The sequence below is a fragment of the Antechinus flavipes genome, chromosome 6, assembly GCF_016432865.1.
Source record: "Antechinus flavipes isolate AdamAnt ecotype Samford, QLD, Australia chromosome 6, AdamAnt_v2, whole genome shotgun sequence".
Classification (NCBI taxonomy): Eukaryota; Metazoa; Chordata; class Mammalia; order Dasyuromorphia; family Dasyuridae; genus Antechinus; species Antechinus flavipes.
The window spans coordinates 229682985-229699592 of NC_067403.1; the positions used below are offsets into that span (position 1 = coordinate 229682985).

The following is a 16608-nucleotide window of genomic DNA, read 5'->3' on the forward strand; positions in this document are numbered from 1 at the left end:
CATATGGTATGAATCAGAGGCAGGAGTCTTTGGCTTTGAGGACAGCTGTCTCTTCTCTGCTTTGCATACGATAGGCACTTAATAAATGTTTGTTGAAGGCAGGAACAAAACAAAGACTTATTAAGTATCTACTGTGTCCCAGATACTTCATAGATATTATTTTATTAGATCTTCACAACTCTGTGTGGTGGGTGCTATTATTAGTCTCATTTTATAATTGAAATAATAGAGGTAGATAGAGGTTAACTGACTTCTCAAGGTTTTCATTTCTATACATTGATTTGAAAATTGCTTATTAAGATATGATATGCTTGCTTTTATAATATTTTGGTTATTAAAAAGGAAATAATTTCATTTTCTTCCACCACCTATGCAATGGAACTTTTCAAGTGTTTGGGGGCAGCAAACTATGAAACTGGTCTTGTATCACATGTTTGGCTGAACAAGTTAACCCATAACCAGGGCATCTGAATCCTGTTCTTTCAAATTATCAATAAATGGTATGTTCACAATTTTGGGGTCAGCTTCTCCAGAGCCATTTTGGCTCTAGAAATGAGACACAGCACCTACCTTCCCTCCAACATTTAATTCAACAAACCTTTGTAAAATACCTACTATGTGCAAAGCTCTGTGTTTGATACTAGGGAAATAAAAGCAAAAGTAAATGCCAGAGCAAACAGCTTGGAGTTAAGCCTAGAGGCAATAGGAAGATGATGACAATTTTAGGGGTGTGGGGAAGACCAGAGGAGCAATGACATGGGGCAACTCTGTGCTTTAGTAATAACAATTTGGTGATTACACAGTGGGATGGATTAGAGAACAGAGACAGGAAGCAGGAAGATCAATGAGGAATCTATTGAAACATTGGTACAAGGGAATGAGCATTGGCTCTGGGATTTCATGTTTCACTGATGTTTATTATATCTATGTAACTTTGGGCAAATTATTCAACCCCACTTTTCCACTTCTGTTTTCTCATCTGTAAAATGAAAGGTCCTTTCATCTCTAAGTTTATGATCTTATTCTACATGTGACATTTTCACTTGACTAACACTGCATTTATTAAACACTTACTACAAGCCAAACACTATACTAAGCACTGGAGATATGAAAAGAAGGTGGGAAAGCATTTTGTGCTCAAGAACCTCAGAGGATGGAGCAACAAGGTGGCTCAGTAGGTAGAGAACTGGTGTTGGAGTCAGGAGGACTTGATACTTACTAGCTGTGTGACCCTGGGCAAATCACTTAACCCCAATTCCCTTGCCAAAAAATAAAAACTAACAAAAAAACAAAAACAAACTCACAGGCTATGGCATAACAGGGAAAGAACTGAATTTAGGGGAATAAGACAAAAATTTGAATCTCAGTTTTGCTATATTGGATAACTGGGAAAATCTTCACTTCTAGTATTCACATGTAACTTCAGTTGACACTTGGAAGCATTCTCATCCTCACGATCAAACTTCTTGTAAATGTCTAAGGAAAGATTTGAACTCAGAGTCCTGCAGCACTCTATGCATCACGACACTTTTAAAAGTGATAATATATGTAAGTGAAGCATTAAATGTCTCTGGCAATAATGTTATCTCCCTATTTCTCTTTTAAATCCAGGTGTGAAGGGGAATAAATGCAGATTTTACTTATAAAAGTTCAGAATCTGTCCCCATGAGCCTTCAAAAAACATTTTATGTATAAAGTCTCAGAACAAAATGAAAATAAGCATTTTGCTTTTCTTATTACACAGATTTGTGTCACATGTTTGCTTCGGCCCCAAAACCTCAGAAAAATACAAGATGGTTCTTTAAGCATGGATTCCTGTCTACCCTCACTTCCTCCTTAAAAGCCACTAAGAGCGCTGAAATTTTCGCAGGCATCCATATCACCAACTGCTGGCTCGGAGGAACACAATATTTTGACATTTTTTCCCATAGGTTTAAAGAATGAAAGGGAGAAGGAACTTAAGAAGTCCTCTAGAATGATGTATGGAACATGATCAAGTGAGGGACTTAAAGTGGATTTGCTAAGGACCCTAATAAATGGTCTTTGAGGGTGGCTCAAGATTAACCAGTTGTAAGTAATTCTGTTCTATAATAGGCTCTATCCATGGTACCGACTGATTCAGAACCTCCAGGTTTTTTAACTTGAAGTCTTTCTCAAGACTCAAACAATTGTCCTATACAGTAGTCATTCAATCTTTGCTTGAAAACCACCAGTGATGAGAAGCTCATTACTACCCAAAACAATGGATTCTGCTTTTGTATGACAATTCTAATAGTAGGAAAGTTTGCCTGTCTATCAAGGCTAAATCTATCTCTCTGAAACATTTGCCCATTTGTTCCTTCCCTCTAGGGCCAAGAAAATTAAATATGACCTCTTTTCCATGTGATATCCTTTCAAATATGTAAAGCTGTCTCCCCTAAGTCTTCTCTTCTCTAAGACAAATATCTTCAATTCTTTCAGTCCAGTCCCTATATTGCAGTATCTCAAGGACTCACATTCCTCTAGATCAGGGGTTCTTAATCTGGCATCTAGTACTTGTTTTTAATTTTTTGACAATTATTTCACTATAATTGGATTCCTTTGTAATCATACATATTTTATTTTATGCATTTAAATGTTCTATTCTGAAGCGTCCCCAGGCATTACAGAACTGATAAAGAGGCTCATCTCACACACATACACACACACACACACACACACACACACACACACACACACACACGGTTAAGAACCCTTGTCCATGACTTCATTCATATAACAGACATCTTATTTCTTGCCTTCTCACCTGGGCAGGGGAAGGGAAATGAGGAAAGGAGAGAATTTGGAATATAAAATAATCTTTAAAAGAATCCCTGCCTTAGATAACCCCCAGATTATCAATGTGTCTCCTAAAATGTGAAATTTATTTTGTGCTAGAGCTGTCATTTTATTGATGGAGGTAGATCCTGGTCAGGTATTCCTTCACTAATGCAGATCTAAACCTCTTCTGCAACGTAGAGTACAAGGAAGTTACCTGGGGCCATTGGGAGGTTAAATTGTCCAAGGTCATATAGCTGGTAGCTGATTCTGAGACCATGTCTCCACCCATTAAGCTAGCTGTCTCTTTTGCTAACTTTTATAAGGTGTCACTATACTAATGCCAAGGATATAAGCTTTGCAATTCTGTACTGTACTAAACAGCATCCTTTTCAGAGGATAAAGGGAAAAATAGTTGGGAAAATCTAGTTTTTCTATAAAGAAAAAGCTAGCTCGAATCTTCCATGATCCGCAGCCCAATGTTTTGCCAGAAAGGAAGAAGACTTTTCCAGTTTTCTGGAGGGAGAATTAAAAACAGCAGGCAGCCTGGGAGTGGGGGCATTTGGTAGGGTGGAATTTCACCCTTTTGTTTCAGTTCTTTGACTTTTGCAGGCAGGCGTTAACCATGAAACAACAGCCATTCTCAGTAACTCGGGGTCAGCCAGAGAACTCTCTTGATTCAATAGAGGAATCAGGCTATGAGGCAGGCAGCAGGTGCATGGAGGGGACTGTGAGGTTGAAATGGAAGGATGTTGGTGAGCTCTATCTGAGGTTTAATCCTATGTCAACTGCCCTTATTTTAACTAATCATCCCATGGCTTATCCACTGTTGGCTTTTCTGACAAATACTCTTTTATTATATAGAATATATATAATATTGAGAGCAGTGTAGGGATCTGTTTTTCCTTTCCCCTATACTCGACACAATATGGTAAATCATATTTAGTCTATGCCAGTTAATCTCTTACTTTGATTTCACCAGCTACAAATTTAATTTAGAATAAAAATAAGTTTATAATTTAGAATAATAAGCTTAGAGTCAATTATCTTTGAAGTATTTATAATTAGAGGTGGAAAGGATCTCAGAAATTCTTTAGACAAACTTTATGACTTTATGAGAAAATTGAGAAATAGGAAAATTCAATGATTTCCCCAAAATCACACAGGTAGAAAGCATTAGATTTGGGATTTGAATCCAAATTCTGTGACTTCAAAGCAGTGCTCTTATTAAGTCATTTCAATCACGTCCAACTCCTTCTGATATTATTTTGGAGTTTGTTTGTTTCAGTATTTCCTTCTCCAACTTTCTTTACAGATGAGGGAACTGAGGCAAATAGGATTAATTGACTTGCCCAGGGTCACATAGCTAGTAAGTGTCTGAGGCCAGATTTGAGCTCAGGAAAATGAGTCCTCCTGATTCCAAGCTCAGTGCTCTATCTATTACTTAGCTTTCCCATGTACCACTCACTATTAGAACTCCACGAGAACAGTCTCTAAGAATATCCAGGTCCCTTTTGTCAAACTTTGCCACCCATGTAATACCCTTGCTCAAAGATGGGATGTTGGACAACTTGATTCTGAAAGTCATACTCACAACTTTCACAGTGCTTCCCAGTGTAGCCTGCCAGGCAGGCACACCGATAGGAGCCAGCTTTGTCAAGGATGCACGTGCCATCATGGAAACATGGAGACGAAGAGCAAGCTATAAGCCAAAAGACAAGAAAGAGTTAGTGCTTATATGTGGGCAAAGTGTGGGTCTTTGAAAATGTCTTAGATTCATAGGATGTGAGAACTGTAAGAGAAATGATTATCTTCTCTTGTATTAATAACTAATTAATAATAATTAATGACCATCCTTTTAATAATAAACATATTATTAATAATAATCAATAATCATATTGATATGAAGGTTTTCCCCCTTTTCCATTTCTTCATTCAGAAATCAATCAATATCAAAATCTTAGGTAAAGACTTATCCACACCAAGATCTAATCAGACAATAAGAGAAACTCTAAAAGCTAATGGATGCATTATCGGATAGGTCTGTGAAAATGTGGGTCCTTCCTTTTGTCAGAAAGGTGATGTGGAAATTGATAAATCTCTTTGACCAAGATTTAGGTGATCTAAGACACATATCTTAAGACTCTCATTGAAATATAACCCAGTTCCTCATTATAATATTCATTATAATACAATAATTGTATTAATTATTAACCAATAAGAGTTGATTTCTATCCTCGGGGATACAGACTCTTCCAAAGGCATATAAACTGTGAGCTCATCATTATGAAGGATCTTTGATCTAAGAGAGAGATGGTCAAATGACCATCCTTTTAATAGTAAACATAAAGCAGTATTGATAAAATGATCAAATTACCCCAAAATTTTGTCTCTCAGATTTTTAAAATGATATAACTAGGAGGGACTATATTAAGTCCATCAGTCAATAAACATTTATTAAAACACCTACGATGTGCCAGGGACTGGGCAAAGTGCTGAAACTACAAAGAAAAGCAAGAGATTTCTCCTGCTCTTAAGGAACTCACAGTCTAATGGGGAGATAACATATAAACAGCTATGTACATAGATGGATAGATAGATAGATGTATAGATAGATAGATGGATAAATAGATAGAGAGAGAGAGAGAAAGAGAGAGGGGGGGGAATGGAGATAATCAACAGAGGGAAGGTTAGAATTAAGGGAATTGAGAAAATTTTCTTGAAGAAGGTAGAATTTTAGCTCATACTTAAAGACAGAAAAGCTAAGAGAAAAGCGATGAAGAGAGAATTTCAGGCATGGAGGACAATTTCAGGCATGGAGCAGAATCAGGAGATGAAGTGTAGAATGTGAGGAACAGAAAAAGGTCAGTATCACTGGATTACACAACCTATGGGCAATCGAGGTATAAAAAGAATGGAAAGGTAAGAAGGGTTTAGGTTATGAATGCTAGACCTGGAAAAAAGAAGACATAGAAGTTTGTTACATGATAGAGAAATTAAATATAATCATCTTGACCCAGGAAGCTGAACCGGGAGCAAGAAAAGATTAGAGCAATGCAAAAAGTAAACCAGGCTGACTCTGGAGGTAGTTGACCCTGCCTCATGGGATGTCTACACCCAAACATGGATGACCACTGGCTAATCACACTGTCCAAAGGATCTTTGTTTAGTGCCTCACAGAATAGATAAACAGTGAGGTCCCCTTCAACTTCCATGGAACCCCTAAATCTGTCTTGAATGCTCTCCCCACTTGCCCCTGCCCCTGGACTTTCCTGGCTTTCTTTAAGCCTCCACTCCAATCCCACTTTCTGCAGGGAGCCTTTCTGAGTTCATACACTTACCCCCTGCCCATGTTAATGCCTTTCATTTGAGATTACTTCCCAGTCACACTGCTTCTTTCTCACACGTACAACTTCTTGCACACTGTCACCCCCATTAGAATCTGGGCTTCTTGAGGGCAGAGATTATGTGTTTGCCTTTCTTTATTTCCCTGACATGCTCAGCACAGTGTCTGGCACATAATAAGTACCTAATAAATGCTGGTTGACTGACTGACAATGCTCAAGGTTAAATATCCCTAGTTCCTTTGACCGATCCAGGCATTGGGGAATGGTGAAACAGGAACAGAGGAGAGGAAGAGGAAGTCTTTCTGCTATCCCCCTCCCTTTTACTGAATATAATGTTTGTGAAAGCTTAGCAAAGTGACTCAAGAGTGTGAGATCCTAGGTGGGACTTATTTGAAACCAATGCTAATGGTGGGATCAATCAACATTGATTCTTGGGGAGCTTTTCTCTCTCACTGATGAGCTCAGCCACCATTTTCGGTGACTATTTAGGTTGCTGTTGACAACACAGCATGAGAAGTTTTAATGAGGCTGACAGGAGGGAAGGAAGGCACTCAGGGGGAGATTTGTCTGGGGCACAACTATAAAAGGCCACATTCATTTTAATTCACTTTACCTGTGATCTCTTCAAAGATGGCATGGAACCCATCAAAGTTCTTAGAGCCATCTGACTGAAAGAGGATGTGGAGGGAGGATCCGGTGCTTTGGATGGGGGCTGGCCGCTCATTCCCACAGAAGCGTTTGATTATTCTGCTGTCACTGTTGTCCCCATCCCGGACCTCAACATAGTCGTACTGGCACATGTAGTCAAATTCCAGGCTTAACATAACGAATCTGGAAGCAGAGACGGAAGGGGAGAAGATGACATTGGAGGCAACATTGAATGGGACCGGGGGGTTCACAAGCTCATAAGATTGAGAGGTAGAAGGGCTTCAAGATTAAATAATCACGGGAACAAATTTCTCCACTGAGAAATACAGGTTCAGTCCCTATCATGGACAAGGCATTACCCTAGTCCCTGGGATTCAAAACCAAAAACAGCCCCCACTCTCAAAAACATAGTCTTTTGAGGAGACAACATATATGTGTATAAATACACACATAATAAAGGCAAAATAAAAACATTATAAAATACAATACAATGTAATAATAACAATATAATAATTTGACAAAATAAATTCTCCAAGGAGTAGGAGAGTACTAGTAGTTAGGGAGATCAGGAAAGTTTTCAAGAAAAGTAGCATTTGAACTGAATCTTAAAGGAAATTTTAAAAGATGGAGGTGAGGAGGGAGTGTGTTTAATTCAAAGGCAGGAGATGAAGTATTAAGGGGTTATCTAGACCAGTGGCATCAATTTCAAAGAGAAACAGAACCAGTAAACTGTACATAAGGCTCCTTATAAGCAGTAAAATCAGCTTGGAAAAACATTTATCAACATTATCTCTCTCTCTCTCTCTACCATCTAGCTATCTAATCTATCATCTATGTATCTTGGATATAGATATATGTTATACAAATTATATATATGATATGTATACATATATGTATATATGACACATGTAGCTATATAATATATTGTTATGTTATATATGCTGTTTTGTTTTATATTATATTACATATGATGTTATGTTATATATTACATGTAATGTTATGTTGTATTTGTAGGGGCATCTAGATGGTGCAGAAGATAGAGTGCCAGACTTGAAGTTAAGAAGACTCTTCCTTCTTTTAAATATGTCTTCAGATACTTACTACTTGTAGGCAAATCACTTAATCCTGTTTGTCTCAGTTTCCTCACCTGTCAAATGAGCTGGAGAAGGAAATGGCAGACCAACACATTTGTCAAGAAAATACAAAATGGAGTTGTGAAGGATCAGATATGACTGAAACAAATGAACATGATTGTATCTGTATTTATTTTGTTTTAAAATTTCCTTTTATTAAATTTTATTAAAAATTTCATTTTAATCTGGTTCAAATGCTGGCCTGGTATTTGACACCTTTGAATCTAGTCAGCTTCTTCATTTTGAATTTGGTAAAAACCCAGGGGTTGGAGAGGAGCACTCTGGGACAGACACAGAGCAGACTGGGAGATTGAGAGCCAGAAGCCCTCTCTCAGAGGCAAGACAGATTCACTTTTGCACTGACTAGAGGCTGAAGAAAGCAGAGACAGAAGCAAAGGACAAAGTGGCAAGAGCTCTTAAAACCAAGGGGAGAGAGAGAGGCCTCTAAGAAAACTAACTGGGCTGTTTTGGAGGAAGCAATAAAAGATCTGAACTTTTAAAACCTGACTGCATTTGGGTGATTATTACTTTTAATCGAAATTAAGGCTGCCTCCAGAAAACCTCCCCAAGAAACCTGTTCCCAGAGAGAACCATTATTATTTTAAAGAAGAGAAGAAACCACATTTTGGCACCTAAACGTGGGACTGACAGGTTCCTCAGTGGATTTCAGTGGAAAAACCTCCGATCCTGATCTCAGTGGAATTCAAGGTCATTCTTAAGTGTCAGAACCAGGATTTAGAGCTGTTTTCTACTCCAAATCTAGCATTCTTACGGCACAATATTGCTGCCTCAATTCTTTCATTTCATAAACGAGGAAACTTAGGAAGAGAGAGGGAACATGAGCACAAGAATGCTGATTAATAGAGTCTGAGCACAGACCTACATTTTCTGACTCAAAATCCAGGCTTCTTTCCATGGCTTCTCAGACAATCAAAAAAATCACAGAGTGGGAAGAGACATTGGGAGCCATCAGTGAAAGCCCAGCTTCTATGCACAGCACTCGGGGCCTGTCTTTGGCTAATGGGAATGGATAGATCTAGAAAGAAGACATTTATCTCACAACTACATAAAGATGAAGCAGCCACATGAAGGTTGCAAAAAGAGAGTAAAGGGGCTGGCTTGACAGGAGACAGGAGCTCCATACTTGGGAGGTTGACAAATATAAAGATGGAAACTTTCAATGCTCTCCATTCAAGGCTTCTACATATACTTAAGAAACAGAATCACCATATGCAAGGCAGAGTGTTAGTTCTGTATGTAAATGTGTCTGCCACAGGAGATAAAAAACATGGAAGATCCTAGAGCTTAGTGTAATCCTAGAACTCGTTTAACCTCCTCATGTTTACCGAGGAGGAATCTAAGGTGAAGAGAAGGTAAAGAATCAGCACACAGCTATCTAGTGGTAGTGTCCAGTCTATAATCCTGGACCTCTTGATCCTCAAAACATAATGTTCTTTTTCCTTTCAAACAGACAGGAGAATTCTGTACACCACAGTACTGGGAATAGTGTGTGTATATATATATTAGGAATTATATATATGTATACACATATACATATATAAATTCTTTATAATTTCTACTATCCTCTAATGGATCAGAAAACTCCATGGCCAAGGTCAACAGATACTATCATACTCTTTTTTCACAGTCTTCCTCTTACCTATTCTTATAAATCAGACAGCTTTTGGTCCTTCCCAAACTCACCTGGAACCTACAGAAATTGCATGAGGTCCTGCATGCACATTCCTACCACCACCACCTTGACATATACATACATTCATCACCTAAACAATAAGATACAAATGTGCAACATGCTCAGAAAACCTCCAAGAGTTATGTAAATAATAGCTTTTATTACTATTGAGAGAATTCCTCACTGGGTGTGCCCTATATCAATGAATCACGGCTCTGGACCAATAATAATGATCATCATAATAATAATTATTGTTGTTGTTGTTTTTTTTTTTAACATTTAAAGGTTTATTGGAAATGAGGAAACTAAGACTCATAAAATTTGAGTGACTAGCTCAGAGTTACACACAGCAAATAAGTATGAAAATCAGAAGATGTAAATTCAGTTCCTAATTCTAGAACTGGAGCTCTTTTCCTCATCATCTCATAGTACAGGCATCTTAGAGAAGCAGAATTATTTAGAGTTGAGAGTTAAACTTGACATCAGAAAGACTTGGGTTTAAATCCCAAACTAAGGTCATGGCTATGTCACCATGAATAAGAACTGAGCTTCAAGTTCTTTATTTGGTTAAGAGAGAGAGAGAGAGAGAGAGAGAGAGAGAGAGAGAGAGAGAGAGAGAGAGAGAGAGAGAGAGAGAGAGAGAGAGAGAGAGAGGAGAGAGAGAGATGCTTCTGGTTCTAAGCCCTCATTACTTTTGTGAGGATAAAATGAGAGAAGGCACATAGAGTATTACATAAGGATCAGCTCTCATCACCTACATCACCCAACATGGCAACTCCCAGCACTTATGGTATACAAAGTGCTTTCCTGAACACAATGCTCTGAGAGAAGAAAGTAGTATTTCACATACATGAATTTCATCCCAGTTTTAGTAATTCTTACACATAGCTACTGAATATCAGAGGACTAGAATCCTGAATTCTTATCTCAACCAGACCACTGACCTCTATTAGTTATTATATGTAGCATTTCTTGCTTTTTTTGACTGTATTAAACTAGCAAACTGCAGTTGACAACAACTCTAATTATATTTTTTCATAGAAAACCAAACAGAATACCAAGGATGTGAGAGATTCGTAGTGATGGTTGCGATGTGGCTGGCCACATAAACAAAGAGGGACAGGAAGCAAGCCACACAGTACTTGGGCAGGAGGAAGAGAGGGGAAGCCATGGCTTAAAAGCAAAAACACACACAACCAAAAAAAAAAAAAACCCAATCTTGGCTAACAGCCAGCACCTAAAGGTCCTGTCTGATAAAGGCTCCATCCCTTTTGTTTAATTTAGAAATGAAACCGAAATCCTTCTGAGACAGCTGCCTTCTTACTCAGTGAGAATGCCCCCATCTGCTCCTCATGGGATTTGGATACTCAGATCTACAAAAGCAAAATGAGACTGAAGACGTATATGGAGAAGCTATCAGGATTGAAAAGAATGGAGCCTTGGGCCATTCCACCCCAGCCTCCCTGAGATGTGCCAGCAGCCTGGGAGAGAAGGCGCCATATATTACAGAACAAAAAAAAAGTGGAGGTGAAGATTCCAGGCAGAAGATAAATAACGTAGGAAGCCCAGGATGCATGTATCAACCAAGGCTTGCTGTGCTGGGTTCCCAGAGGATGTACAGCCAGGGGGAGATTGATTTGCTTTTGGCAAAGGCTGGAAACATTACAGTCGTTAATGAAGATGGAGCGGTGCTCTCTGAGCTGCACACTTATACGCATGCGCGTATGCACACACACGTACAACATTGCTACCTTTGTTTTGCAAGCATGGGCATTCTAGCTCTCTAAAAGGAGACAGAATTAAGCTGCTTCTGCCCCTGTTCTTTAGCCATCAGGAGACAATGTCTCCACACCTCCAGTCCCTGAATCTGAGATCACGGCCTACTTTACCCAATGAAGACAATAGCTACCTGTCTACACCACAGCTGAGCAACAGTCAGCGCTTAATAAATGCTTAGATTTATTTGATATGTTATAAATGTTGATACCATATTTTCATATGATAAGATTGCACACTGTATTACAAGGGAAGGAGCAAAGAATTTGGAATCAGAAGTCCTGGGCTTCTCAGATGTCAGAGAAACAATGCTACAGGACCCGACTGGGTCCATTTGACTTGATCTCTCCAGTTGGTGATACATTGCTGTGCAGTTTTTAACACCTGCCCTCATTGTCATCTAGCAAATTCAGCCTCTGGCATGCCAGGCCTAGTGGGGAAGCTTGAGCCAGCTCCCTCCCCCATATCCTCCCCTCTCTCTGTTCCCTAATCTAACTTGCCACTTCCAGAGCAGCTCAGTACAGTGTACAATACATACACAAGCCAAGTAGTTCTAGGATGATGATTGAGCAAGTGAAGTAGGATCATGGGATCCAGACTTTAAAGGGGGCAAAGATTTTAGAAAGAGGCCATGAGGAATGTCAAGGGAACAGAGACAGCAGAGAGACACCAACAGAAAAGAAGGAAGGAAGGAAAGGAAAGAAAGATAAAGATAGAGACACTCACACCGAGAAAGAGAAAGAGATAGACAGAGACAGACAGAGAGACAGAGACAGACAGAGACTGAGATAAAGAGATAAAGATAGATACCTAACCACAAAAAAAGACAGAGAGAGAAAAAGACAGAGTGAGAGAAAGACAGATACTCACCCACAAAAAAAGACAAAGAGAGAAAAAGACAAAGACAGAGAGACACAGAAACAGAAAGAGAAAGACAAAGAGGGCAAGAGGGAGGGAAGGAAGGAAAGAGAGAGAGAGAGAGAGAGAGAGAGACAGAGAGAGAGAGAGACATATGCACATATATAGGGAGAGACAGTGAGACAAAGAGAAAGAGACAGAGAGACAAACACAGAGACAAAGAGAAATACACAGAGAGAAAAAGAGACAGAAAGAGAAACAGAGAAAAAGAGAGAAGGAGAGAGAGAGAGGGAAAGAGAGGAGAAGAAAAGAGAAAGAGAAAAGACAGAGAAATAGAAATAAAGATATGAATTTCCCTCCCCCATTAATCCTCATTCATCTTTCCTTGTTAAGGGAACATGAGGCTGAGACAAGACTGGTGAAAAATGATCTCTTCCAGGTGAGCCCTCTTACCCAGAACGATGACATTGGAGAGCATGATATAGTGACAAGTAGGTGGTGCAGTGGATTTGGAGTCAGGAAAACGAGTTCAAATCCATCCTCAGATGGATCTTGGACTACTAGCTATATGATCTTGGACAGGACACAACCTCTACCCAACTCAGTTTCCTGTTCTCTAAAATAAGAATAACGATAGCATCTACATCCCAAGAATACAATTAAACAATTTTGACAAAAACACTTTGCAAACCTTAAAGTACTATATAAATTCTAGCTGTTATTATTATTTCTAGTATTATTTGTCGATAGAATATTGGACCTGGCACCATGAAGTCCTGGGTTTAAATAATGCCTCATATGCCTGTTAACTACATGACTTAAGCAAATCAAGCTATTTTTCCAAGCCTCAATATGCTCCTCTGTAAAAGGGGTGTAATAATAGCACTTGCCTTGTGGGCACTGAGAAAATAAAGCTAGATACTGTAGGTAAACCGCTTTGTAAACCTTCAGTGTCAACTATTTTTATGATAGTATTGCAATCATCATTAATAGTAGCTCCTTTAATTTCCACATTGTTTCTTTCCTTCTTTAATAAAACTTTCACCTGTATTATTACAAACTGCACGTTCACAGGTAGAAAGCCTCTCTCTATTGAGAGTTACTATACTTGCAGATTCTCAGCTTTGGGGGTGGGGTAGAGTGAATGAGAAAATCCTCCAAAAGGTCTGTTTTAGGACAAGAGAGGCTGTAATTATTGAAGTCAGAGGATGATATCAAGGCGAGTTGTAGCCAGAGTTGAAGCCATAAAATCACAGGGAATGAAAGGAAGGTTCAATACATATAATCTCATGTAGTTATTAAGATCCTGGTGGGAACGGTCCTTTCCTAGGGGTCACCAGGTTCAAGCCCACTGTTTCCTTCTCCTTAGCCAGTAATTACTTCTGTAGCTCTCTGGGCTTCAGAAATTTGCCCTCGACTGCTTACCTTAGCTGGATGATGAACCCAGGCTTAGCATGAATGGTCCACTCACAGTGAGCATTCAGGGGATAACTTTCTAGGAGAATCTGGCCTTTCGGCACCCGCAGGACTTGACCGCACCCTGGAAAGAGAGAGTAGAAATTATGTAAGGTGATGAACCACAGGCAAGTTATTTATAGAAAAAGTAGAATAGAATGAAGAAGAGAAGAAAGATGATCACAATTCATATTTGTATAATACTTTGTGGCTTAAAAAGTTCTTTCCTTGCAGTATCGCTGAGAGGTAAGCAGTGCAAACATTATGGACATCTCTGAGCCTCAATTTCCCCATCTGCAAAATGGGGATGAATGACTTGTCCAGACTCATAGTTAGAGCTGGTAAATGAGATCCTAGGATTTGAAGCTAGAATTTTAATGATAATTTAACTTCTCATTTTACAGATAAGGGAACTAATTAAGACTTGGGAGGTTAAGAGATGAATGACTTGTCCAAAGTAATAGATAGAGCTGCTAAATGAGATCCTAGGATTTGAAGCTAGAATCTTAAAGATAATTTAGCCTCTCCCTTTACAGATAAGGGAATTAATTAAGACTTAGTGAGTAGCTCACCCAGCTATTAAGTGGCAGATCTGGACCTCAAATCCATTGCCTTTCCTATTTTTACCATGTTTTGTCTAGAGACATCGAGGTTACATAGTAAAAACAGAGAACCATCAAGAGAGAGAGAGAGAGAGAGAGAGAGAGAAAAGACAGTGTTGGGTTCAGAATCATGAAAGCCTAGGTTCAATTCCTACCCCAGATAATTCCTACCCCAGATAAGTGACCTTGGACAAGCTACTTAACATATGTTTGTCTCGGTTTCCTCAATTGTAAAATGAGAATAATAGTACTTATTTCCTAGAGGTGTTAGGAGTCTTAAATGAGCTAATATTTGTAGTATTTGGCGTGTTTTAAGTGTGTTTAATCTCCTTCTCATGTTTGGAAGGGCTCTCAGAGAGCATCTAGGTCCATCCATACCAACGCAACAATCTTATCAGTATCTCTGACAAGCAGTCAGGTACAGTGCAGCATGAGCAGCATGAACAAGATGCTTTCTATAGACACTTAGGAGCCTCTGTGGCCTAAACCCAGAAATCTCTACTTACAGACAACAATGTATCAACAGCAAGATTATTTCTATAATAACCACTCTCAGAGCCTCAGGTTTTTCTTCTGCCAAAAAGGGGTATATGACTTGTCCAAGATCACACATTTGGGGACTGGTATCATGAATGGTGGACAATTTACCAGCATGCCCTACAGGTCAAAAAAAAAATCCTACCAAGTGCCCAGTCAGACACAATCTGGTGGCTGGAGTTACAGACGGCAGAAAGTCACTATCTTTCTAAAACTGACAGAAAAACAAATCCCCACCATAGAGACATAAACCTCAAATTGTCCTGGATAATTCAGGATATCCAATTCAATAATTAAAGTAGATCCACCATATAAATCCTACCAGGTCTCCAATCCAGTGATACTGGCCTCCTAGCTGTTCCACTTCCAAAACACTTCATCTCTCATCTCTGGGCATTCCCTCTGGCTCTATCCCCCATGCCTAGAATGTCCTCCTTCTTCATCTTTATCTGCTGGCTCTCCTGGTTCCCTGTCAGCCCCATCTGCTTCAAGAAGTCATTCCCAACTCATCTTAATTCTAGAGCCTTCTCACTATTAATTATTTCTTACTTACCTGTACACAGCTTGCTTTGTATACACTTGATTGTCTCCCTATTAGACTGGAAGCTCCTTGAGGGCAGAAATTGTCTCTCTTTGTATTGCCAAAATTTAGCATAATACGTGGTATATAATAAGCACTAAATCAATGCTTATTGATTGACTGATTCACAAACTCTTTGTGTCTCATTTATAAAACAAAGAGGTCGGATTTCACAGCCCCTTTTAGTTCAAAATAACTAACATTTCTATGTGGCTTTAAGGCTGATGAAACACTTTCTATATGTTTCCTCATTTGATCATTGCAATAATGCTGTGAGGAAGGTATAATTGCTACTATCTCTGCTCCCATGATCACTTGTTTTGCAGAAAAGAAAACTGAGGTACAAAGAAATAAAATGCTTTGTTTGAGGTCATGCAATAGTCAGTGGAAGAGGGACTAGAATGCGGGTCTCCAAAGGGCTTCAACTTTTTAAAAATGAAATCAGGGAAGTGAGTTTCACTTAGGATTTTCTGAACCAGTCTATACCACCTCTCTCCCCTTCCAATACACACACAGAAGAAGTAAGATTTCCCACCCCAAGGGACAGATAGGCTTGAGTGAACATCCTCATTAAAAACAAAACTCATTTTCTCCCTCTCTCTCTCCCTGGACAAATCACATCCATCATTCCTCCCCTGCCTATTGTGGAGCTTGTAAAATGAGATGTCACGCGAGGGACAAAACAAGAAAAATGCTTCTTGGATACATTGGGCCCCCTTAGACTAGAGGCTCCCTCAGAGCCCAAGTCCACAATCCCCAACTGTCTTTGCAAACCTACTAGAAACAGAGACGTGGGGAAAGAGAGCCAGACCATTGGCTTCTACTTGTGTCCTTGGGTAATCTTGGGGATTTCAGCCTCTCTGGACCTCAGTTTCCTCATTTGTAAAATCAGAGTTTGGGTAGATAAACTTTGATATGTGTTCTCTAATTTTTTTTTTTTGAATTATGAATATTTTCCACTTTGGTCTTTCAAGATACAAGGCTGCATCCTTCAGAATCCCTTGTGTCCCCCAAATGCAGGAATGGGCCATTGCATAAATCCAAACAAGAGGGAATGAGGTAAAGAAGCGAATAAAGATTTGACATCAGGTCCAAGAACAGAATGGGTTGGTGGGTTCTTCCTGCTGGATATGTTTAAGCAGATCTTGGTCAGCTGCTTATTAACTGTGCCATCATGGGGATT

At 39.2% G+C, this 16608-nt stretch overlaps 1 protein-coding gene across 3 annotated transcripts in view; it reads right to left on the minus strand.

Annotated features, from left to right (window-relative positions):
* The window catches only part of PAMR1 (peptidase domain containing associated with muscle regeneration 1), a 103525-nt gene that overhangs the window by 36298 nt on the left and 50619 nt on the right, over positions 1-16608 (minus strand). For all 3 annotated transcript variants that reach the window (XM_051963819.1, XM_051963816.1, XM_051963817.1), the window contains exons 4-6: positions 13677-13791; positions 6757-6974; positions 4391-4498 (exon numbers count right to left, since the gene is read on the minus strand). In XM_051963819.1, coding sequence (XP_051819779.1) covers positions 4391-4498; positions 6757-6974; positions 13677-13791 — 441 coding nt within the window. The remainder of the gene's footprint in view (positions 1-4390; positions 4499-6756; positions 6975-13676; positions 13792-16608) is intronic.